We start from the raw sequence: 27393 nt of genomic DNA, 5'->3' as shown, positions 1-27393 counted from the left end.
GAATAGGAATAATATAGCTTGTAATATTATGAATGCAAATAACAACAATACGTCATATTGATATTGGAGACTGATGAGTTCCCTAATAGTGGTCCAGCCATTTATTTATTGTGGTGAAAGTATAATTATTTTAGAGGAAGTTTAATATAGTTGGAAGGGTGAAATGATGATCAATGGGGAATACGAAGGTATAGAGGGATGGGATTGGAAGTGTTTGGGGGAGAGTCCCAAACAGAGAAGGCACTAGAAGAGTTGAGCCACTTGAGAGTGATTTCAGGATAGTGACGATCAATAACATCCTTAAGGCTTTCTGTAGAGTTGACCCATTCCAAACCCTTCTTAGTGTACGTCTCTTCATTGAAGTTGCTTGTGAAGAACCTATCAGCTTCTAATCTCCTACAAATTCAATAACTCTTATTAGACCAAAACACAAAGAAGAAATTCAAGACTAATAATAATACTATATATACCTAGATGCCATGAGGAGGAATATAACGAAAGCAGTTTCACTAATAGCGAAGCCTTTAATCTTCTTCTCTGCCATTAGGCCAACCAACAAATCAAGCTCTTCAACATCATCACCATAAACATCTTCTAGTACTTCAATTGCTTCCTTCTCATCTGTTAAATCTTCCCATTTCGAGATTGGTATCAACAATAATGCCCTCCTGAATTCGTTGTATCTTGCTACATTCCTCTCTCTGTCCCTATAAACTGCATCATCGTATATATTATATATATGTTTTTATTTGTGGCATTTTAGAATAATGGAGGATTATGATTAGGTATCATACTTTCAAGAACAGGTAGGTCCACGTGATTCGGCCTTTCTGAGCCGTCCAAGTTTTGTGGTATGAGATCTCTGAGCCACATTGGATAGTTCCAAAGCTCAAGTGCTCCACAAGCTTGGTGCCCCATTGATACTATTTGACTTACAATCCCTATCTTTGTTAAAGTCTTCTCTCCTTCTAGTCCAATCAAATTCTTCATAGGAATCCTATCATAATACCAAACCGCAAAGGAAATTTTCTTAACCTTTTCTTAAGTTTTGATTTGACATTAATAATAATAAGAAAACGGAAAAAACTTAATAATAATAATAATAATAATAATAATAATGTTCATACTCTTTGATTAACGGTGGAGATTTATTGGGTCCAGGAGTGGCAGATATGTCTCTGAGTTGAAGGTTATCAGGTAAGAGTGAGTGCATTCTATAAACACTGACAAATTCCTCAGTTAAAGAGTATGGGACACCATGATTATTTGGTCTCTTCAATCCCACAAGTCCTCCTAAGATTGCTCCTCCAACATGTCCAAACGTGTCCTTAAATTTCTTCCCCAACAATCCATACCTTGAGTGCACAATACTTTAAATTAATTCAATAATTAATCAAACATGCATGTACAGTACAGCTAATAAACAAAATTTTGTTAATTAGGCACATATAATGAAGAGGATAGTGTTTAGAGATATCAATTTGGCCCTCATGCCTGCAAGTAGAGTCCAATATACTTTAAGTCGCAAAATTTTGGAATGATTTAAATTTAAGAAAACAATATATATATATATATAGAGAGAGAGAGAGAGAGAGAATTAATTTTTCTATCAAGATAGATTAAAAGCACACGGTAAAGAATCCTAACAAGCTAATAAGGGTCTCATGATTGAACCTAGTTAAAACGATAATCCAAATTAAGAAAAAAAATTATCTTAGTTAATTAAGCATATATAATTAATGAATTTGGATCTTCTAAAATTTGAATTTCATCTTAAAAAGTAAAATATGATCTTCTACCATTGAATAGTTTTTCTTTTATATTTATTTTTGGTGTTACTTATGAAATCAATAGTGAGAGATCACACTTTACTCTCTAAAGTGAAATTCAAACTTTAGAAAATCTAAATCCATAATTAATATTAATGATTGAGAATCTTAATTAATTTTTTTAATTATTCTCTTATATTTAAATAGACAAAAATTTAAATATATATCTTATTTTATAAAAATATCAAAAAATAAAAAAATTCAAAATTTAGGAGAATAATTAAAAAAAAGTTTTAATCATTTTCTATAATTAATTGACAAGAGAGTGTTTAGAGATACCAGTTGACCCTCATGCCTGCAAGTAGAGTGTCAGTTTTAAGGAGCTCTACAGTCCAATCAATGGTGTGAATTTTTGCAATTACTGCTGACGTCACCAACCTTGCATGCCTATATATTTCCTTATCATCCAATTCTGGGTAGTTTTTCTGTTTTTAATTTGTGCATTCAAATTCAGATACATCAGACAAAATATTAGATTACCCGTAACTGATTTCTAACGGTATCTAACTGCCTCTAATTATCTCTAACCAACTTAAAACTAACTTAACTAACTAGTTGATAAATATATAAAACGTGATCGATTGTAAAATTTAGGGTATGTTAGTTAATTACAACAGAATACATATACATACCTTGAGAGCATCACAGACAGAATTGTGTTCATGAACAAAAAGGGCCTGCAAAGTTGAGACACCAGCCCAACTATTACGGACATCACCAGAGACTGCAATTCCATTTTCATTATGGAGAAGCTCCCCTTCTTCAGATATCTTTATCTTCCCATCTTTCAATGTTCTCAATCTCTTCAAAACTTCTCCATTGCTTCCATATATCACACTTGCATCCCTTCAATTTATTGGTTTTAATAAATTATTAATTCATTAGGTCTTATAACAGATACTACTTATATGTTTGTGCTACATGCTTCAATTTGAAAATAAATAATGGATATTACGAGAGAGAAAAAAAAAAGTATTTTTAGTGGCATGTATATTTGTATTACTATTCACTACAGTAATTATTATTGTCCATTTCTTTTATTAAATCAACTCTTCTGTATTTATCACGAAGAAATATAGGAAATCAATAGAATATTTATACAATGTATACAATAGAGGTGTAGGGATGCCGTATCAAAGATTAGTGTTACTTTTTTCCATCAATTGAAACTTTTGGGATGAGTAATATCATGACATGGTATTATAATTTTACATCTAAAAGCTTTTGGATGAATTATTTTATGACATAAGATATTTATTATTCCTAGTACTCGGATAGTTATTCTGAATAGTATAAATGATGTTTATTTTTTAACTCATATAGTTCATTATACACATTGTATAAATATTTTATTGGCTCCTTATTTATTATTATTGCTATATATAGTAGTTTATTTATAAGAGAATAATATTATCACTCCATAAGTTATAATTTTTCTAATTTATCTTTCACATAATGGAGAGAAAAATTGTAAGATAATTATTTTTGATAATATACAATTAAAGAATGACATTATTAATTTGGGAGGCGCTCCCTAATTTATAATAGCAATCGTAATTATTAGAGGAGTTTTCATGCTCCACAGAGTAATCTCATTTGTTCATTTCAAAACTAAAACTCAATAAAATAATAGTATAACTTTTTTATTTGGTGTCACCAAGAAATAGTACAACCCTTTTTTGGTATTAAAAAAACACTTTTAATGTTTTAACTTCTAACTTTTAACCCAATATTTATAGTCGCTGAAAATCTAAATAAAAACCTAAACAGATAATCCTAAAAGTTAATATATATTTTTTATTTACAAGATTATCTCAGAGATATGGTCAAAAAATTCGTCTAAATAAATGTTTGTGGAGATCATGGGTTACTAGAATAAAAATGTGATAATTTACTTTAGTTATGTAAATGATTAATTTACTCATCTATTTAAATAAGTATTAAAAATTTAAATTTAGTCTTATATATAAAATAATTTATTAATTAATAATAAATTTTTAAATAAAATTTAAATTTATAATAAATTAATCTTAATTTATTAAACTAAAAAATATCATTATGTGGACTATTTGATTACGTAAAAATGATGTTATCTTTCACAGTAAAATAACAAAATTTAGAAATTGTGCGGGTTAATCATTTTTATATATTACAGAATGATATTGTAAATAATTCATGTTATTGATAACGAAAATAACATAAAATTATTGATCGTTTATAATTTGTATTTATCTTATTTACTTATTTCACCAATGTTGAGCTCTTTCTTTAAAAAAAGAATTAATTGTCACGGCAAGGAATTTTTTCAATTTGGGATAAGCAGAGATAGAGGCAGGGGTACAACAACTGTACAAGTCCCCACTCCAACTACGGTGACCAACTAAATTTTTTTTTAATTAAGAGTGAGGTTTGAATTCAAAATATTTAAATAAAAATAAAAATTTATACTATTTAAATTAATAATTAATTTTATTTTTAAAAAAATAAAAACAAAATTTTAATTGTTATTATTTTTTTTTTAATATTCGATCTTGGCGATACTATTACAAAAGTGTAATTGACATGCCAATTATCTAAAAAAGAAGTTTAATTGACAACATTTGTCTTATATATGTTTGACCTTAAAATAATATATGATGAATATATTTTTATATTAACTTCGTCTTATGTTTTTTTAATGAATATGGATCGAATCTTTATTTTAAAAAAAAATAGATTATACAGTATTATTTTGATGTTATGTAGATTATTTGTTTTTTCTAAAGAAAAAAATTCAATACATTAAAAGTAGAGTTTATTATTATAATAGAAAATTATAAAAAATAAATAAAATAAAATAGACACTAAAATTCTTAACAACGTACTTTCTATTTTTAACAGTATTCACTATTATAGAAAAAATATAGAAAAACAATGTATATAGTAAACAATAATTTAAAAGAAAAAATAAATTTAAAATTAAAATTTAGATTTTTAATTAATTAAATAATTATTATCATATTTTAAAATTAAAAAAAATAAAATTAGCACATAAACTACTACGGACGGTTAACCATTTATATATTATATATTGTACGTTTTACACCTCTCTTCAACGGTATTGATCTCTCCTACAACCGTCATCGTCGTCGCCGGAAAGCTTTTAACACTGTCGCCCCCTCATCGCTGCATCAGGTTCTCCTCCAACCCTATTAGTAACGCCGTTTTGCACCCCTTCACCGGCGTTTCTCTCTCCCGCAACGGTCATCGTCGTCACCGCAAAGTTCTTGACGCTGTCGCCTCCCTCACCGCCGCACCAGATTCTCTTCCAACCCTATTAGTGGCGCCGTTTTTGCACCCTTCACCTGCTTATCCATGTCAAAGTGGTTCTTGACTTCTAGTTAATGGCGTTCTTGACTTCTTGTTAATGGCGGCCATTATGAACTTGTTGCACTCAGACTCCATCCACGTCGTCGAACTTGTTGCACTCAGACTCCATCCACGTCGTCACGAACGACGCCAGATTCAGCCTGAGGTTTGCATCTAGCATGAGTTCATTGTTTATTATTTGGTACGTTGCCTTCTTGAGTTATTTTAATAGGTATGCGGATGATTATTTTTAATTTTTAGCCGGATGATCATTTTAGTAGGTATACGATAATTATTTTAATTCTTATGTGGATGGTTATTTGGTTGGAATAGATCTAGTTAGATACAGTTAAAATATGTTGGATGTTCAATTTACTAAGTATGAGATGATTAAATGAGATTTTTTGGTTGTATATTTTGGGTGAAATATTTTTTTTAAATTTTTTGGACCAAATTGCCAACCCATTGTTCATGTTGTTCAGATTTTTCGTTGTCTACCTAGCGGAGCCTCTGTATAATGGAAAGTATTTCAGATACAACTTTAAAATATTATTGAGATGAGAGAGGGTGAAAGTGGGGTAGAAGGAGTGGCGGTGCAGGATGTCAAAACGGTGGAGCATGATGAGCGGAAAAAGGCGTCAAAAATGTGGGTCAAGAGGGCGTAGGGGCCAATGGGAAGGCTGAAGTAAGCGCAGGAGGGCAGAGAGATGGGAAACCTAGCATGCATGATACCTATGTCTCTAAAGATTCTGTTAGAGACAAAGTGGTAGGTGAGGTGGCACCGAAGCCATTGATCATGGAGGACGTGTTGGATGGGGATAGATCGATTGTGGTCATCGGGAGGCAAGGGTGCATCCAAACTGAAGGTAGTGTTTTCTGAAGAGGGAAGGAAGGTGCTTGCGGAGCCTTACAAAGATTATAGTGGTTAGCGTGCTCAGTAAGAACCTTAGTTATACGGTCTTGTCTCATAGATTAAGGTTCATCTGGAGGTTCAATGGTGGTTATGAACTCTTGGATGTGGGAATGGATATTTTCTTGTCAAATGTGACTGAAGAGAGGATCGAGAAAAGGTTCTAGTTAGGGGACCATGAATGATAGATGGATTCTATTTAGTAGTCAAACCTTGGTCTTTTGATTTTGTTCGACAGAGAAATTCTTTGGCTGTACTCTTGTTTGGATTCGCTTGACGGGCTTGATGATTCTATATTACTAGGAAAAGGCCATGCGGTGGATTACGACGACGATTGGTACTTCGATCAAAGTCGATGTCGCAACCAAGGAATTGGAAAGGAGAAAATTTGCACGTACCTGTATACATATAGACTTGGGTGTACCAATCATTGATGAGATTGATGTAGATGATGTGGTCTATAAGGTGGAGTACGAGCCTTTAGAACTTATTTGTGATACATGCAAGTGTTATAGACACGTCGCGGCTGATTGCAAGTCAAAGTTGAAAAATAAGACGGTGAAAATGGGAGCAGATAAGCCACCAAAAAGCATTTTCCGAGGACTACAAATGCCAACGATGGAAAAGTGCAGTGAGACGTTATTTTTTAAAGTGATTTGCCCGTTACCGAAGAACATGGAAAGGAGGATTCTTCGCATAATTTGTTGCATGAAAAAGGAGGCAAAGATCATGCCAATAGTCACATGGAAGTTGAAGAAGAGCGGACCAAGGTTATTAATTAAAAAAAAAAGAAAAAAAGAGTGTAAAGGACAATGTCAACATAGTGCCTCGGCCCAATGTTAAGAAGCCCAATTCTAAAAAACTTGTTTTCATGGTAAATACGGGTAGAAAGACAAAAAGCTTTAGGCTCTCTAAAGCTCCTAGGACTGGGAGTGTTAAAAAATATGTTAATGTGAATACTATTCATCTTTCTTCATACAGCGGCATTAAAGCAGGGCCAAGTGGGGCTAAGCATGAGACCCCTTCTCAAAGCATAGTCAGAAAACGTCTCAGACAAATTTTCCTTCAAAGTTCACTGCAAGATTGCAGAATCTTGGAACATGGAGAGAGAAAAGAGAAGTGAGAGCAAAGTGTTAATGTTAAAGAGGCAAAGGAAAATGAGGTGGTCGAAGAGAGGGTTCAGGATCTCTGAACCAGGTAGTGTTCTTATCACCCCCTTTCTATTATTGTTGTTATGAATAGTAATAAATTTAGCATCATAACGTGGAATGTGAGGGAGCATCTGGGAACTTAGCTCGTGTACATTTCAAGAAAAATGGAAAAAAATTTCATCATTTCTTTTTTATTGTTATTGAAACCCATATTATCTTTGAGAAGATAAAGTCTTTTTCGGAGAATCTGGAGTATTGTAATGTTAGTATCTCTTAAGTTAGAGGTTAGAGTGGTGGCATTTGGGTTTTGGTGGATAAATCCTAGGAACAAAGCAAAATTGTGAATATCACTGATCATTGTGTTGCTTTTGAAGTAATTAAAGGATCTTGTATGTGGACATGTAACGTGGTGTATGCCAACCCCCAAGCTCAGTATTGGCCAGCTCTTTGGGATTACCTTAGATAGTTGGTCACTAATATATCTAGTCCTTGGTTAGTACTAGGAAACTTTAATGAAGTGTTGTCTTCGAAAGAGGTTAAGGGAAGGATCTTTAATGCTAATAGAGCTCATGTTTTTGCTTTTACTATGGATGATTGTGGTTTGATGGATATGTGATCTAAAGGGAGGAGATATTCTTGGCATCGAATAGTCAAGGGAGGATTAGATATAGCAAAGAAATTGGACGAGAATTTTATTAATAGATATTTGCGCCTTCTGTTCCCTGAGATTTTTTGTGAAATTTTAGGCAAATACAATTCTGACCATTCGCCCCTTCTTATCAAGTGTCGGCTAGATGGTGTCAAGCAGAAAATGAACCGACCTTTCAGGTTTCAAGCTGCATGGACCACTAACCTTTTGTTCCATGATGTAGTTCATAAGGCTTGGAACTCTAAGTGTTCGAATGTTTTTAAAAGTCTTTTTGTTGTAAGAAGAGATGCTCAAAGGTTTAATTCTGAGGTCTCTGGCAATATTTTTATCAAGAAAAGAGAGTTATAAGGGCAGATTAATAGTATTCAGTTGTCCTTAGGGTGCTCTGACGACCCTCATCTCAGAGGAAGAATCTCGGCTCAGCGGAAATTACATGCTATTATTTTAAGGGAGGAGCTTTTTTGGTACAAGAAATCTATAGAGAAGTGGGTGAGATTTGGGGATAAAAAAACTAATTTTTTCCATCTCCAAACTATTGTCAGACGAAAGATAAATAAAATTCACACTCTTATGCTTGAGGATGGTACTTGGTCCAATGATGTGAATGTTCTAAAGAATGAAGTCAATAATTTTTTTTCAGAAACTCTTTTGTTCTAGAGAAGAGGTAGAGCTTGATTGTCTTGAGGATGTTCCTTTCCCTGAGCTTAATTATGAAGCATGTGAGTCTCTTGTCAAGCCAGTTTTATTTGAGGAAGACAAATGCGATGTTATAGATTTGGGTGCCTTTAAAGCTCTTGGGCTGGATGTATTCCAAGCTGTGTTCTTTAAGGAATATTGAGAGAATGTTGAAAAAGATGTATGAATGTGTGTCTTTAGAGTCTTTTCTGGAGAAGTTTTGGACATGTCTATTTTTGAAACCTTGATTGTGCTCATTTCTAAAGTGGATAGTCCTACAGTTATGAAGGATTTTCAACCTATAAGCTTGTGCAACGTTATTTATAAGATTATAACCAAGGTGTTAGTTAATCGCCTCTACCCTTTCCTAACGGATGTGATTGGACCACGTCGGGGGGAGGGGATTTTCATACCAGGAAGAGGCACAAGTGAGAATATTATTATTGCTCAGGAGATTCTTAACTTCATGCGAAAAACCAAATCGAAGAAAGAAACTATTGCTTTTAAAATAGACCTTGAGAAGGCTTATGACAGAGTAGTTCAGATATTCCTTTAGCTTTTACTTCGACTTTTTGGCTTTTCTGACAGTATTATTACTTTAATCATGAGATGTGTCTATTCCTCATCTCTCTCAATTCTTTAGAACGGTGAGAGGTTACATAGTTTTAACCCCCATAGAGGTATTCGACAAGGTGAACCACTTTTTCCTTACCTGTTTGTCTCGTGCATGGAATGGTTGGCCTACCAAATTTTCCATCTCGTGGCTAATGGATCTCAGATCTCTGTTGCTATATCTAAGAGAGGACCAAGAATTTCTCACCTTATGTTTGCTGACTATCTTCTTCTCTTATGTAAACCAACTAGGTCCCATGTTGTAATTGTTATGCATACTCTTGATCTTTTCACCAAAGCTTTAAATCTAAAGGTCAATCTTTCTAAGTCTAAAGCTCTTTGCTCTAAACTTATCTCGTAGAGGAGGAAAGAAGTTTTATTAGGGGTTTCACATATTCACTTCACTCAAAGTTTGGGCAAGTATTTAGGAATAAATATTGGTCATGAAAGAGTGGCTAAGAAAATTATTTATGAGGTCTTAAATAAGGTTCAAGGTAGGCTTGCTAATTGGAAGAGTCATCTTTTCAACGAGGCGGTAGATTGTGTTTGGTCAAATTAGTATTATCTTCGATTCCAATTTATCAAATGCATGTCTCTTACTTTCCGACTCATGCCTGTGAAAAAATTGATTCGTTGATGTGACAATTCTTTTGGAAGGGGCAAGCAACAAGGAGGGGCTTATCTCTTAGAAAGTGGGAAAAGGTTGTGACACTGAAAAAATATGATGGCCTTGGAATGAGAGATTCGCAACGTGTGAATATTGCTCTTTTAGGAAAGTTTATTTGAAAAATGCTCCACTGCCATTACAAGCTCTAAGTCCAGGCTATATACAACAAGCATCTCTCTAATGGCAGAAGTTGGGAGGCTATGTGTGGAGCTTCTCATGTGTGAAAAAGCATAGTTAAAGCCTTTAAATACTTGAAAGATGGTTTTGAGTGGAGTTGCGGTAATAGACATCAATCCCTGTAGTTTGATTCTTGGTCCTCTTTCGGAAAGCTCTATGATATCATTCCCTATGTTCATATTACTGACATTAGTCTATCAATTGATCATGTAATTCATAATGGAACTTGGAACGTTGATAAATTTTATTCTCCTCTATCTGATCATGTTAGGTTGTCTCTTGCAAGCTTGCCTATTCCAAAATTAAATTTGAGTGGAACAAGATAGTTTTGGAACCTTTTCGCTTCGACTGCTTATAGCACCAAAAGTGGATATTAATGGCTTACTAAAAGGAAAATTCATTGGGATGAAACCTAAAATTGGAATTGGTTATGAAAGACGTTTATTCTGGAGAAGATAAGGTTGTTATTATGGATGGCTCTCCATGGTGCAATTCCCACAAATAAGTTTCGGTGCTTCAGAAGTTTAGCTTCCAATAATTCTTGCTCCCGATGTTGGATCTCTCCTGAGACAATTTCTCATTGCCTTCATGACTGCGATAAAGCCAAGGATGTTTAGTACATTTTTTATCAGTCTGTTCTTGTGAATAATGCTTCGTTAGATTTTGTTGCTTGGATTAAGCAAATTATTAACGGTAGGAAAGGCCTAGTTCTGGCAGGGGTTTAGTGGATTTGGAAGAATATATGTCAAGAGATTTTTAATCCCAGTGAACCTTGGTCAAGTATGAAGGTTGCTATGTTAGCCGGGAGCTTGAATAAAGAGTTTGAGTTCTTGTAGGAACAACCGTTACCTAGCCTTTAGTGATGAGTGGACTTATGTTTGGACAGCTCTTCCCAATAATTTCTTCAAAGTTAATTGTGATGCAAGCATAATCAAGGATGATCAGCTGACGGGTTTTGGGTGTCTCTTACGAGATGATAGAGGAAAATAGATTCTCGGTTGTTCAGGCTCACTTTTTCCTTGGCCAGTGTATCATTGTAAATTAATCGCAGCTTGGCATGGCTTAATGTTAACTTGGGAAGCTGGTTGTAAGAATGTAATTTGTGAACGAACTCCTTTTAACCCTTCTTGGTCCTAAAAAATATTCAGTCATAGCACAGTGATAGATTAAGACATTGTGATTATACTCTATGATCTCTTGTCAACAAACTCAAAGGTTCAGTTTGAACTTATTCAAATACAAAACAAATTGTGTGGCAGACTATATGGCTAAAACTACTGCTAAAGGCAATACGACTCATGTTTAAATAGAGTCTAAGGATGCGTTGAAGAAGATTTTGCAGAAAGATACGATTTCTGTTAATTAATATTTAAGTTCTTTAAATTTGTGTCCTTTTTTCTTTTCTTGTTATTTTTATCAAAACAAAAATATCACAATCATCTGTCAATTCTCTTTATTCGAATAAATTGTAAACAATCTTATTAATATTTATGTATATTTGTATTTTGTGAAAAAAAATTTGAAAATAGCTTTTCTATTAATATTCATGGATATATGCAAAAATCAATGTCATTTTTAGAAAAAAAAACTGGTAATAAAGACTCATAATAAAAAAATCGTACTTTTCTTAATAAAATTAGAAAAAGAAAAAGGATGTCTGTCTTTTCAATTGGAAAATAGTAGTTAGATTGGTAGTAAGAATGTAGGATTTAGATTCAAACTCTAATGTCTTTTCAATTGGAAAATAGTAGTTAGATTGGTAGTAAGAATGTAGAATTTAGATTCAAACTCTAATTCTATTAACGTATTTAAATTCTTTTTAAAATTAAATATTCTATTCGAACATTGATAATTTTTTAATCTTAATTCTATCACATCTTAAAATATTTTACCCATTGCTATAGTTAGAGGTGGTAATGAGTAGGGTAGGATAGGATTTGGACCCAATTCTAACCTTATCTGTAGGTTGAAATTTTTATATAAACTCAATCCTACTCTACCTGCGGTCGGGTTGAGAATATTCTAACTTTAACCCTGCTCGCTCTTAACTCACGGGTATCTGATCTTACGCGTGGGTTTTAAAAAATATAGAATATTATTATATAACTTGATGATAATTTAAAATAGAACAGACTTTTATGTAAAAAAAATATTAAATTATCAATTAATGATTGAGTTATGCTACACGTACAAGTCTTTTTGGCTTACAAATCTTACAAGCTGGGTCAAGTCTAACAAAAACTACATTCACTCACGGGAGGGTGATAACGCATCACTCAACTGTTTCCAAAGCGCGCTTTCACTCACCATTATAGAAGACACTTCGTCTCCTCCTCCTCTTCCTTATTCTCCTCCTCCTCTTCCTTCTTCTTCTTCTCCTTCTTTTTTGCGTTTCTCCTCCTTTTTTTTCGCATGTTTCATCTTCATTATTGTTTTTTTATTATTGTTGTTGTTGTTGCATTTTTTTCTCTTCCTCTTTCTATTGATTTTGCAACATTATATATTTTTTTTCTTTGTTTGATTTTTTCTCCCAAAAAGAATTATAAGAAAACAAAATAAGAAGATGAGGAAGAAGAAGAAGCAGTAGAAGATGAAGAAGATGAAGAGGAAGAGTTTTGAATTATGCAGAACTTATCAGAATAAAAATACACTCAAAAATTCTTAAAATACACCCAAATATTTTCGTGTTACACCCAAATATCTTCGTATTACACCCAATTTGCTGCAAAAACAGAAAAATATTTTCTCTAATGCTGCGTTTTTTTTTCCTTCCTCTTTTTCTTATTTCTTTCTTTCTTTTAGTTAAATGAATGTAAGTTCATCATCTTTTAAGTAATTCTGCAGCATTATGTGTTTTTCCTTCTTTATTTGATTTTTTTTGTTTTTAGTCTTGTTAAGAGAGTAAAACAAGAAAAAACTTGAGAAGGTAAAATAAAAAGGAAAATATGAATAAGAAAAGAATAAGAAGATGGTGACGATGATAAAAAAAGGAGGAAGACGAAGAATTTTGAATTATGCAGAACTTATCAGAATAAAAATACACCCAAAAATTCTTAAAATACACCCAAATATCTTCGTGCTACACCCAAATTTGCTGCAGAAAAATATTTCCTCTAATGCTATAATTTTTTTTCTTCTAAATTGAATCACACTTTAGCACTTGATTGGATTCAAAACAATAATCAATTTCGTTATGGTTCAATTGACAATCTGAACTATTTATTATTTTCAACAACGAGATAACTAATGATGAAGGAGAAAGAGAAAAAGAAAAGAGGATAAGAAATTTCAATGAAAAAGGAGGAAGAGATGGTGTTGATGACGACGATAACGAGAGACAAAAAATTACAAAGAAGAAGGAGAGGTATGAAGAAAGAAGAGGCATGAAGAAGAGGCACAGAAAAAAACGTAAAAACGCGTGAATATAAATGATTTGTATGACTTGTATGGAAAAACGCTTGTATGTAGAGAATAATTCTTAATAATTTTTTTTAGTGGCTAAGAATCTTTTGTATTTAGTGAGAGGTCTTTAATTCAATATCCACTTAAAACATATTTTTATATAAGTATATAACATATGTATATATAGAGTATCAACTGGTCGGATATAATTGAGGCTCAACTCGTATCGTACTCGATCCACACGAAAATTTTATCCGAACTCTATCTTATCCATTACGAATTGGATTGCCAACCGAATAGAATTTGATTGGATATCTACAAATAAGATAGCCACCCCTAAATCTACGGTCTACAGCCCACGCATCACGACAAAATTATACTGCAAAACAATACTCCACTTGCTGCAATCAACTCAATGCTACTCAGCACATCCTCAGGTATTGAGTTTGCCAAACATAATCTTATCAAGATATCATGCCCATGTGAAGGGGCCCCGGTATTTAGAAATCGTATCATTAAAATATAATACTTTTTTTCAGGGTTAAATATAACTTTTTTCTTTCTTCAAAAGCAAGTTATTAATTTAATTTCTAAAAGATAAAAATGTTGCTTGGCAATTTCTTTTTTAAAAGATAGATGTTTTTGTTAGCTATTGATATCCCAATAATAATTCTATTTTTATTCATTATTTTAATATTTAAATTAATATTAACAAAAGACATGTTAAACTTTAAATTGCTTGCCAGTCTTTTAATCTTGAGGGTTATTAAATTGATATTTCGCTGAAAAAATTAACAAAATTTAGCTTATTTATTTCAGAATGTTTTGGGAATAGTAGTTTTTAATAATTCTAGCCAATACTTAATTAGTATAAATATTAAATTATTTTTAATAAATAAATTTTTAAATTTATATGTATAAATTATAATAAATATAAATATAAACTATATTAATTTATATATATATAAATTTTAATAAATATAAATTTAAACTACATATTTTTTATATATAGATTCTTATATATAAATATAAATTATTATTAATAAAATACTAACTCAAAATAATAATATTTATTGTTCATACAATATTACTGTACGAAGTTAAGTTTTCTCCCTTATTTTTTTTACTTGGGGGTGGGGGAAATGTGTTTGGTTGATGCAAGTCTTAATCCCACTTTCATGTACTTTAATTTATTATTAACGTTGAATTTTATATTAAATCAAACTGAATCTTACTACAGAGATTAAAATATTCTTTTAAAAGGTAAAATAGAAAGTATAAGGTTTAAAAAAACCACAAATCACTTTTGTTGATATAGTTATAAAAATCGATCAAATCAAAAAATTAGTAAATAAAAAAATTTTAAAATTAATAAAGATGTAATTTAAATTTGAGTTCTCATTATATTATATATTAATTATTAATTATATAGTAAATTGTACACTAATTTTTTAAATATTATTTTAATTTTATATTCATTTATATTTAAATTAATTATATTTTTTATTATTTATAATTATTAATATAAATATTATTAAATATGTATAAATAAAAAATATTAAATATTTTTATTAATTATAACATAATTATTTTTTTATAATTATATAGTATTTATTAATATTATTTTTTAATAAATACATATAGTATATATAATAATATAATAAATATAAACTAATTAATTTATTATTAAAATAAAAAATATAGTTACTTTAATATAAAAATAACATTAAAATTTTTTTTATTATAATTAAATTATAATTTATTTTTAAAATATTAATAAAAATATATATTTTAAATTTTAATTTTATTTTTTTATTTTATATTTATATAAAATTGATTTTATCGATTCAACTAATATTTTATTAGTTAAACCAATAAATTAATAAATCAATTAATTGATTTGATCACTTATTTGATTTTGATAACTAAGTTTGCAGGAAAAAAAAAAAACGTGTTCCTTATTAGCAAGTACCAAGTAGCAGCAAATTAAATCATCACACAATAATATGCAACCAGGTCTAATGAGGTTGTTAGAGTTTGACCCACATTATTGTGATATGACAAGAATCGAATACTCACCGCTATATTATTCACTGTTAAACCTGATAATTGAGGGGCTATACGTTATAATCGCAAATATTAATGCATTTTAGAAAAAAAATAAAAATGTAATTTTCTTTTAATAAATAACAGAACAATCACTAATCTAAAAAAAAATTGTTCCAACTGAATTAAAAAAGAAATTAAAAGAGATAAGAGTTAAAGCGCATCTTAAATTTTAAAGCTAAATTTTAAATTTTAAATATTAAATATTAAATCACAAAATTTTAAATTATAAATTCTAAAATCTAAATTATACATTTTAAATTTGAGTCATTAATATAAAATATAATCAACAAAAAATTAAAATTTATTTAACAAAAAATATAATATTATTTAATTAATTAAAAGCATTTAGAGGTGAGACCCATACTCGACCATTGTAACAAATTTATTTGTTTTTATTTATGAATGTATGGAGCTAATAAAAGGCCTTTTACATGCATGTGTATATATGCGTCGTCATAATTATTATTACTAACAGATGGTAAAGCATGTATAGATAGAGTCATATAAATCTCTTACCACCATGGTGTTCGAATGTTCTTAGCTCCAGTCTTGATTTCATAAGAGCCTGTTGGAATTTCCTTTGTTTTGTAGAACCGGAAAGACTTAAGTGGGCATTCATCTGCAACTTCTCTTGCCGCTGTCACTTCAATCTGCATTCCAATATTATTTATCAACTTACAACTCAGGAAGAGAAAAAAACACACACACATATATATATACATATAAATCAAGCATGTTTATATGTTAGTTTAGACGATGAAGTGGGTGGCTGAAATCTTCTCTTTAACTACTGAAAACTTCTGCAAAAAAGATTCATTGTAAGTATGATTATTTAGATATTATTAATGTTAGGTTAATTTATAAAATTAAAGTGGATTAGACCTACTTTTATAGGAAGAAACAAGTAATATCTACTGTAATGTTTGTATAGATCAATATTAGGAAATCTCATAACAAAGGTTTAAATAAGAATCTATCTGGCAGCCGAAATATTAAAAGTAATTTTCTCACAATTTATAGGATTAAATAGGTAATATTAAAGATATTCTAAACAGTAAATATAATAACAGAAATTAAATAATCATATATCAAAATTTTAAGTGAAAAAACTCTTAAAAAAAAGGACAAAAACTCACGGGACATATTCTAGTAAAATCATTCACTATTAAAATAATGGATACACAAACAGTCTTTCTAATAGCACTAAGACATCTCAACAATTAATAAAATACATTTTTAAAACTAACAAAATCAATATAAATTATCCACAAAGTGAATATCTCAAATCAGACAAAAAAAAAGACAATATAACTAATAAATTATATCTTAATATTCATCTTTACACCAGAAATAACATACTGAAATAAAATAAATTTACCGGTCAATCGAATAAAAAATAAGTTATCCTTTTCTTCCAAATTTTTTCTTTTCCTTGGACGAATGGCGCTGCTTTTTTTTTTATTTTCTTTTTTTCAAAACGAAAAGAAGCTAAACTCTCTCTGGTGGCTTAAACACACCACTTTCTTACATTTATTGTTTTGTTTTGTTTTAAAAAGGTTGTGCGGATCTCACTTGAGATTGAGACCCACCAACAATCAATACAACATAGACTTGAATAATGAACTTAAGATTTTATCAATTATTTCTTTAATCTACGTGCATAATTTTTTATGTTTGGTTTAGTGTTGGAGAGGAGAAAAGTGCATTTAAATATTTCTTTAATCTATAATATTTTAAAATGTTTTAAAAATGTATATTTGGTTTAAGTTTTAATTTTAAAATGTGCGTTTATCTGAATTTTATTTAAGAATCTACTACTAATTAATAAATTATTGTATATATAAAATGAGATAATTATTTTAGAATTAAGTGACAATTAGGTTCTTAAAGATTTCGATTTAGAACTAATTAGTCCCACAAAAATTTTATTTAGTATTCCACAATGACAAATCATAGATATGTTATGTCTTTTTATCAATTTATCATGTAAAATTTAATAGTGGTGCTTATATATATTGTTAACTACTATAACGTGTCTATTTATGAAAGAATATCACATAGATAAAAATTTTTAGAACGAAATTTTATCAATTTTAATAGAATTTGTGGTAAATAAAAAATAATTGATAAATATTAAATGAAAACTCAAAAAATAATACATGATTTGCTGTTTACAATTATATAATTCTTATATTCATGTGACAGCAACTAAATATATTACCACCATAAATAATAAAATACATTAACTTTATTTCGTATTATATTATCCATTCACAAAAAAAAAAGCATACATGTCTACTTACCATTTATTATTATAAAAAATTTAATTAATTTTTTTTTAAAAAAACTAACTATTTTAGTCGAAAATTTGGAGTATACTTAGTTATCACCTTACTCATTATTTTATAGGCATAATTATTTCGGAGGGTTAAATATTTTTTTTGTCCCTAAAGTCTGAGACTAAAATTAAAATCGTCTCCGACCTTTTTTGTTATTAAAATCATTTTTAACGTTACAAAACATTATAAAATAGTCCTTTTAAACATAATAATTTTTGAAATGATACAAATATCCTTTTTCTATTATTACTAATTACCCCAGTCTCACTCACCCATTACCCCTACCCCTTTTCACTGCACCTAAAACAGACAAACTGAAACGAAAAAAAAAAAGAAACAAAAGAGGGAGAAAAAAGAAAAGAAAAGGAAAAAGAAAAGGGAGGCGACGGCGGAGAAGAGGGCGGCTTTCTACGGCAAGGAGACATCAGCAGTTGCTTCGTCAGGGGATGGCAACAGATCGGAATTGAGCGCTTGGGTTGCGTGGGGTAACGAGGTGCTCAAAATTTCGTTCGTTGGGGCCATTGTTGTCGTTGCCAAGGTCCGTCAACTCCGTCGCGCTTGTCGTCATCACCGGAGACTGGGTCTCTCTCTCTCTCTCTCTCTCTCTCTCTCTCTCTCTCTCTCTCTCTCTCTCTCTCTCTCTCTCTCTCTCTCTCTCTCTCTCTCTCTCTCTCTCGCTCCATGCGTGAGGAAAAGTGGGTGTTGGGTATTCTGGGTTCATTTTGAAAGGAAGTGCTCCATCGGCTTCTAGTAGTTTTTGTGTTTTGTTGGTGCAGAGAAAAATATTGTTTTTTTGTTTGTCTTGGTACAAAATACAGAAAAAAATATTATGTTGTGTGATTTGTTATTGTTTCAGTAGCTCTGTGTTTTGTTATTTCTTGAATTTCAGCCAAATTTCTGTTCCATTGTTTCATCCTTTCACTTGATTTTCTGGATTTCAATTTGTTCTTCATTCTTTTATTTTTTCTAATTTTTTTGTTTTTATATCATTTTCCTTTGATTTACTTTTTATTTGTCTCTATTGTTGTTGTTGATTTTAGACAGAATTAAGGTTAAACTTATGATGATTTTATTGCAGTAAGAGAAGAAAAGGCTAAAATAGTAGAGATGTGATGGTTAGACACGTAATTGTTGTGGTTGTTAGATTGTTGATTTATTTTGTAATTATTGTTGTTGTTGAATTGTTGATGTGATTAAGAATTAGTGATTAGAAAAAGCATGAATCTGGAAGAAAAGGAAAAAAAGAGACTCGTAATAATGAAGGGGGTTGGAAGTTAAAGGATAGTGATAAGCAAAAATTTTTTTATGAGCAAAATAATCAAAAAATATTATTTATGAATAAAAAGATAATTTTATAATATTTTATAACGTTAAGATGATTTTAATAAAAAAAAATTAAAAGACAAATTTAATTTTTACCACAGACCAAAAATAAAAAAATACTTAACCCTCATTTCAGACCCAACTTTCAACCCACGCACCCCAAATTATTAAAGAACCCCCAAATTATTAAGAGCGAGAAATGCGATATGGCGCTTCCCACATGTGGAACACTGCTGTTGGCATTAATTTTGATTGATATGCAAATTTCGATTCTGCTTTGGCCTTTGTGTGTCTTTGTCTCATCCATTCCAATTTTCAATGTAATAAACATGTGATGATCTGATATACATTAATTTTATATTTTTTTGGAAAATATGGAAAGCTACGTACCGGGAAGGAGCAAAAGTTATTGTCTCCCGAGTTACTTCAACAAAATGGAAGCAACGAATGATGAGTTACAGAAAAACAAATGTTAATTTAATTATGGTTTAAAGTTTTTCATTAAATATACAATTTGCTAAAAATGTTTAAATTTTTTATATAGACCTTTTTATATTAAGACTTTGATTAATACGTATTTTTAGCTACTTCTATTTAAAAAGAATTCTTTACTTTTCTTATTAAGTATTTCTTTCTAGTTTTAACTTTGTATTACATTCATTAATTTATATATACACTATACTGTTATATTCTTCAGTATTTATTATTAAAAATAAGAGATATTAATGGCAATCATAACTAAATATGAAAAAAGAAAATATACTCTGATTATTAATAAAGGGTATTTTAGCTATTTTGTCTTTCTCAAACTTTTGTATATTTCAATAAAGTTTAATTATTATCTTTATAATTGTGTATAACTAAAAGAAATATTAAGAATGAGAGAGTAATACACAACTTTTTATATATAGTTTATTTTTTTTCTTTAATTTATACATGACTTGAAATATAATATAAAATTTAAATAAAGATTTGGAAAAAAATTACCTCAAAAACATTGGTTAAGAATAAGAGAATAAAAAAAGGTTTTGATTTTTCTAATATGTTTAACCCATAAAGACTTTTTTAAAATTTTAATATTTAATTTATATTTTTTTGCATTTAGCTAACACGTTTTTAAAAGAATATATTAATGTTACTAATAATGAAAGTTTTATTTTTTTAAGTTTTAATTTTAGTAAATACATAATAACTGTATTATTAAAAGTTTAAATTTCGAATAATATTTATAAAAAATTTCAATTAATAATTTTATTCTTAAAATATAAAAAAATTATCAGGTGTCTCTCCAACCAATAAAATAGAACAACATATTTATGGTACGATCAAGTTGTCCAGACTTCTTTTGTATGGGTGTCAAAAATCTAGGAAATGGAGATCCCGCGGGGACGTCCCGAATAAGACCCGATGGTGGAGAACTTTTTTTCGTGAGTTGGGGATGGAGAGAAAATTTTTTCGAAATAAGCGTTGGGACCCGAGCAGAGATTCCCGCTCTATCTCCGATAATTCTTCGAATTTTTTAACTTACTTAATAACCCTTACTTTATTTTTAATATAGGAGTTTTTTTAGTAATTTTACTCATTGAAAAATTCTAATCCTATTGTTCAAGATTTTATTTTATAGACTATGATTTGTTATATTATATTTCTGGACTTATAATCTTGGATAAGATATGTTTGTGTGTTTATAATAATATTTTGTAACTTTTTTTTTGTTTTTTTGATATTTTTTATTATAATTTTCATATGAATGTTAAAAATAAGGAGATGAGAAATAGGACTCCGCGGAAAACGAAAATGAGACAATTATTCTTCCATAGTGAAAAGCAAGACGGGGACGGGAATTAATTTTGGGGGCGGAGATAGGGAACAGGGAAGCATCCCCCGCCTCGTCCTCATGTAGTCATGAAATTACAAAAATATCCCTCATTATATGTGTTTTGACGTAAATACCCATTGAAGTAAACAATTTGTAAGCTCCTAGTTTAATAGTGAAGCAACAAAGAATTCTGCTGTAAATTGGCGGGATTCTTGCAGCATTCATCATACCATGGTTTGTGTATAAAATGCACCCTCAAGTATACTCATATCTATTTCTTTTCTCAAACTTAAAATTTTTTCGCATTCAAACTGAATAACATTAACAATTTTCATCATACAATAAATCCCAATTAATTCTTTAAATTGGGATGAAGATGGAAAAAAGGTGAAAAAGACATATAAACGATGATTTTTTTTTTTTGCAGTCTTTAATTGACTCTTGTATTGTCAAAAACTCGTGAAAGAGGGAATAACCAATTATCAAAGAAGGTGAAAATAACATAATCATCATCCACCATTAAAAAAAAACTATTTTGATAAATTTTACATTTATTATTATACATAATTAATTTAAAAAATAAATTAATAAACATGTTATATATATATATATATAATCAAGATTGGAAAAATGTTTTATGTATAATTTTATTTTTTAAAAATTATGTTTCATTATATATAATTTATAAAAAATATTTATAAAATTTGAATTTAAACTTTTTAATTAAAATATAAAATATTTATCATATTAATTAACCCGATGTTTATTATTATATATATTTAACTATAAAAAAGTATACTAACAGACACATTATATTAATATTTTTTAAGTTAATTGTAATACCTGTTACTTTTATCAAAGTTTTTAAATTTTAATTTTAAATAATATACAACTTCAAAAATAGGTTAAGAAAAAAAAAGGAATTCAATTTTCAAATTAAAAAACTTAACAATAAATAGAATCATATTAATCAAATAGCGCCTTAGTTTAAACGTGAGAATTTAAAATTATCTAACCTTAGAAAAACTAGAACTATTTGGTTACTAGAGAAAAAAAATGGATTATTTAAAGCCCATAAGCAAGTAAATTATTAATTACTTTATTAGTTTTTTGGGTAAAGTATATTTTTTGTTTTTAAAATTTGACAAAAGTTTTAAAAATATTCCTAAGTTTTATTTTGTTTCAATTTTGTCCTAAAAGTTTTCGATTTGCATCAAATATACATTTGACGACTAATTTTTCAAAAAATTTAAGACCAATTCAACAATAATTTCATAAGAACAACTCTCAACACAAGCAAATCAAGCATAATTTTCATGCATTATTGTTAGATTGGTCTTAATTTTTTTAAAAATTTAGCCGTCCAGGATATATTTGATGCAAATTAAAAACTTTTGAAACAAAATTAAAATAACATAAAACTTAGGAGTATTTTTAAAATTTTTACCAAACTTCAAGGACAAAAAACATACTTTACCCTAATTTTTTAATAATTTTTTTAATAAAAATTTTATAATTTTAAAATTTGTAATTAAATTCTTATATTAAATATGTTCAATAAAATCCAACTTTTAATATCTTAACCATTTTCATATATTTATATTATATCTGAATGATAAATATTAATAAAACATCATCTTTTGCTTAAATACAGTGAAATACCAAAACTGCTTCCTAAAATATATGTTAACCAAACTCGTATTTTTTTATCTAAATTCTAAGGTTCTGAAAATCAGTTTAAATTGGTCAAACTGTAAATAGCCAAATATAGTTCAGACCAAAACCGCCAGATTAAAAACTAACGTTGGATTGCCGAACCGATCAAAAATTGGTCGGTTGAACTGAATCGTGACTCTGCCAGTTTTTGAATTATGTAAAAACAGCTGTGTTTTGGTTGTTTAACCCTATTATCTTAACTTCCCAAGTTCCTTAACCATTACCCCTCTCCTCTCCAGTCTCCACAATGGGCAGAAGCAGAACGCGAAGCAGCACTCACTTGGACGGTTGGACCTCGAGCTTCTGGCGAACTTCTGTCTAGCCATTACCGTCATCGCAACTTTCGTCCAGTCAACGTCAGCCATCTCTGTTCGCACAGTTACTTTCTGTTGCGCAGCCACCAGCTCTGTTTGATCTTCGAAAATCAATATCACCGCCAGCGTCACTTTCCGTCGTGTAGCCACTTCCCGCCGGCGTTAGGTCTATTCTAAACTTCCACCCCGTTAGCCACTATCTTGTCTCTTGTCAGTCATTGTCCCCGTTAGGTATGCTTTTTTCCTGGCTTCCAGCTTTCTTAGGTATTAATTTTTTTTTTGTAATAATAATTGTTGAATAATTGATTATTTGTTGTTAGTTAACCTTGCTGTTGAAGTATTGATTAATTGTTGAATAATTAATTAATAATTAAATAATTGAATAATTTTGACTCTTGTCTGTTGAGATATATTGAGTTGGAGTGAGTTGCTATGATATTGTAATTGGATTGTATTGTTATTGAATTGTTGGTAATTTTAGGTATGGATGAAATTATGAGAGTATGAACCAAGAGACATCTAGAAATAATCATGCAGAGAATAATTTGTCTTCAAATCCTATTGCTTCAAATCTGCAGCAAGTTATGCTAAATTTTGATGATTAATGATAAATTTGGATGTTGGTATTTTATGTTTGGTTGGTTGTATTTGTTATTTGACTTTTAAATTTGTATTTAAACGAGATCATAATATTATAATTTATATAATATTTTTAATTTGGATAATATTTAAAAATTATATTAGACTATAATTATATTTTAATATATTTATTTATATTTTATTATAAAATAATTTTTTAGTTAAATTATAATTAAATTGATTACAACAATAAACTAATAAATTAGAATAGTTTGATGAGGGTTCAATTTTCTAAATTTAAGTAGTATATTTAGAACGGATCTTTGAATAATCATGAATCATCCGTTATCTTTTTTCTTGGTATTTGTACCTGGTTGGTGTCTTCAAGATGATCCATCCAATCATGTATCATAAACTGAATCCAAGAAGCTGCAATCACATTCAATTGTTTGCCGGTGTCTTTGTACGTTCTACGCGCCAGAAGTTTTGTTGCTACCACACTTGGATCCGGCTTCAGTAACTACGTCCAAATAACTCATCATTATTGAATGAAACATTTGAAGTTCATTAATTATGAACTTATGATTATCAATACTATAAATAAGTAAAAATGATTTTTTATCCTTTTCTATTTTCAGCTTCCAATACTTCAATTCATTATGTCTTCACTTTTCAATAACTAAAAATATAACTTATTATAACCAAAATATAAAAGGGTAATAAGTATGCTAAAAGTGAATCTGAGTTACTAGTTGAATAGAGTATATTTAAACTTAAATAAAGATTAAAGAACACTGAAAAGATTTTTAAAATAAAGATTCTTATTTACAAAAATAAAATTTTGAAATAATATTTAATAAAAATCTGTTAGTATATAAAATATTGTAAGAATATTTAAAAGAATAATGATTATAAATTATTAGAAATGTGTAAAAAAGAAATAATGAAAGGTAAAAGAAAACTGAAGATTAGCATTTAGCAAAAGCATTCCAAATTTTGTATAAAAAAAATTAAATTGATTATAATATTATGTGTCAAATAATTTCGTCGTCTATTACTTTTGTTATTGCACTTAGAGTGTTTAACCATATAAATTATAAAAGAAAATAATCTTTGAGAGTCTTAAACAAAAGTTTTTCTTTCACTATTCACAATCACATAGGATTAAATGTCAATTTAATGGTGTGGGGCAAATTTATCCAATAATAGAGTTGTGAGAGTGTCTAAGTATGAATAAAAATAATTAAAAGAAAAATATAATTTTTTTTTTATTTAGTTAATATTAGTCAAATTTTTTATAATTCTAAAAATCCTCTTTTTGATATGATTTAGCGTTAAAATTTTATAATTTAAAATTTAGAATTGATGATTTAAGATTTAAAATTTAAATTTTAAAATAAATAAAATAATTTTCAAAGAATGAGTTTATTTTAGCTAAAAAGAAGTTAATTCTCTATTAAAAAAATATATCATCTTGATGCTAGAAGTTATGTATCAAATGGAAAATTTTGTCTTTTGTCTAATTAAGAGCGAAGATATATATATATATATATATATATATATATATATATATATTTGATGAGGACCTTGTTTTTCTGATCAACAGGGAGAACATTTCTGCCAAAGAAAGAGCCTTGGCTTCCAGCAACTTCATTGAAGGGATCATTGTATTCTCCATCAGAAGTTCTGAATTCAAAATCAGAAGGGTTGAACCCAACACCCTTTGGTGTTGTTCCAACGTTGAAGAGGTTGTACTCTTCGTGAAGGTGCCTCCTAATCCCCAGATATATTAACCCCAAAATTACAGGTAATTGGTGCCAAATCCCTAACTTGTCAATGGAGTGTATAATCTGTAATAATTCATACAAAAATACAAATAATTAAACAAAAGCTAATTAGAGAATATAAATATCCATAATACCAGACAAAATAATAAGAGTTTAATTTTGATACACAGACAATATAAAAAATATTTTTTTGGCTGACATTATATAGTAAGATGTTAATATAAAATTATTTTTATACCGATAATATATCAAATAATAATAATAATAATAATGAGAAGAAGGAAGAAGAGGGAGTTAATGTTTTTTTACAATGAAGAGAAAAGAGTCGACGATTGTCATCTTAGCAAATGCTTCATGAAAGTCTTTATGGATGAATTGGTGTTGGAATCTTGTGGCTAGAACTTTAATTGGAGCCATTACTATAGACCACATGGTTGAACTAGCAAAGTAACACTACTCAGCACTGCTAATCACTTCGATGAACACAATGAATGTGTGTGTGAGTATTATCTTTCAAAAAGCTACCTACGTGACATACGTATTTATAATCGCAATTCGAAAGGGTAATAAGAACTTTTTTTTTCTTTCTTTCTTTTTGTTTTTGGAGTAATTATTTAACTTAGTTTCTAAAAATTTTAAAATTAGATACTTTAGCTCCTAAAATTTTAAAATACATAAAATAGTCCTTAATATTTATTTTCATTAGACAATATTACTGATGTGAAACGTTCAAATTCACACACATAATCGTTAAGTTTCATGTGTGTCAGTTAGACAAATCAATTCCTAAAATAAAACACAAAATAATTTTTAAAAATTTAAAAATCTTAAAACAATCTCTAAAAAATATCTAAAATTTTAAAATAGTCTATTTGAATATTTTTAATCTTTTCTAAAAGTCAATGTGTTATAATATTTTTGTTAATCAGAAAAATAAAATATTATTAAAAAATATATAATAAATAAAAAATACAAAAAATAATAAATATATACTAAAAGATAATTTATTTTATTTATTGACACAAAAATATCATAAAAAATAATATTATTTAATGATTTATATATGATACTTACATTGAGATGATGTAGAAACAATAACAATAATAACTAAATCTAAGAGGTTATTAAATTATAAAGGTAATTATTTATATACCTAAACTCCTAATTAAGATATTGACACTAAATAAACTTTAAAAAAATACTTCCAAGTGAAAAAAAAATCTAAGTTTCCTTCGCATCATTTCTAATTATGGTAGCACAAATAACTTTAACTGCAAGTTTATTTTATGCAATATTATAACAAATGAATTCTAATATTTCTAAAAAATATGAACAAAACACTTAAAAATTTTATTTACCAAGATATTTCTTCTTCAAGTATTGCAAAAGTATTAAGAGCTTTATATGGGAATATATGCAATAGGTAGTTTAGATGGAACATTGTTTTAAAATGGTGGTGGAAGGTCAATATTTTCAGCAGAGAGTGGAATGCCAATGCTTCTAACAGATGAAACCTTGGATGAAAATGGTGGGGGCAGTATTTCCAGTATTTTTTACATAGTCAAGAATGAAAGTGGATTTTTTTGTGACTTTTCATAATTCAAAAGTCAGAAAAAAGTAGCTTCTGCTACTTCTCAAACGGGCTCTTAACATCTGATACAATTTTCAAAACCAAATTACAACTTTTTAAGAAGTTATTTAGGAGCTTATAAAGAAGTTAAAAAAATGACTTCTTTCATAATACTACTACTTTTTATCACATTTCTATAAAATAAGCACTTTTAGAACTAAAAACCCAAACACAAAATAACTTATTTATAAGTTACTTTTCATATAGCCATTTATTGTTTAAGTTATTTTTTTAAAAGTAGCTTAATTAAGTTGTTTGGCACAGGATTCGGTGGTCCAGGAACCTTTGGACCACTTAGTGGTCTAAGTAGAAAACATGTTTTTAGAGTTTTTTTATCAATTGCTACGTAGTTCTTGA

General features: G+C 28.9%; 1 protein-coding gene and 1 long non-coding RNA gene across 2 annotated transcripts; one reads left to right on the top strand and one right to left on the bottom strand.

Moving 5' to 3' along the window:
* On the bottom strand, positions 1 to 26010 carry LOC112802506 (alpha-dioxygenase PIOX). Its single transcript, XM_025845753.3, has 10 exons — positions 25716 to 26010; positions 25206 to 25469; positions 23990 to 24139; positions 16046 to 16179; positions 2462 to 2675; positions 2109 to 2254; positions 1128 to 1355; positions 795 to 997; positions 471 to 714; positions 1 to 396 (listed from the first exon to the last, which is right to left on the bottom strand). Exons 1-10 carry the CDS (start codon positions 25836 to 25838, stop codon positions 171 to 173), a joined length of 1932 nt encoding a protein of 643 aa, XP_025701538.1. The 5' UTR covers positions 25839 to 26010; the 3' UTR covers positions 1 to 170.
* On the top strand, positions 7105 to 11276 carry LOC112802507 (uncharacterized). Its single transcript, XR_011882382.1, has 2 exons — positions 7105 to 7284; positions 10290 to 11276. It is a non-coding gene; the product is annotated as an uncharacterized lncRNA (long non-coding RNA).
* Positions 26011 to 27393: the final 1383 nt, after the last annotated feature.

The sequence above is a fragment of the Arachis hypogaea genome, chromosome 5 (genome assembly GCF_003086295.3).
Source record: "Arachis hypogaea cultivar Tifrunner chromosome 5, arahy.Tifrunner.gnm2.J5K5, whole genome shotgun sequence".
NCBI lineage: Eukaryota > Viridiplantae > Streptophyta > Magnoliopsida > Fabales > Fabaceae > Arachis > Arachis hypogaea.
The sequence above is the reverse complement of the archived record's forward strand: the minus strand, read 5'-3'. Positions and strand labels throughout refer to the sequence as shown.

Coding starts and splice junctions, on each gene's coding strand:
- LOC112802506 (XM_025845753.3), bottom strand. CDS start 25,838: ATGTGGTCTATAGTAATGGCTCCAATTAAAGTTCTAGCCACAAGATTC. Junction 24,140..25,205: donor CTGTTGATCAGAAAAACAAG/GTCCTCATCAAA, acceptor ATTTGGACGTAG/TTACTGAAGCCGGATCCAAG. Junction 715..794: donor GGACCTACCTGTTCTTGAAA/GTATGATACCTA, acceptor ACGATGATGCAG/TTTATAGGGACAGAGAGAGG.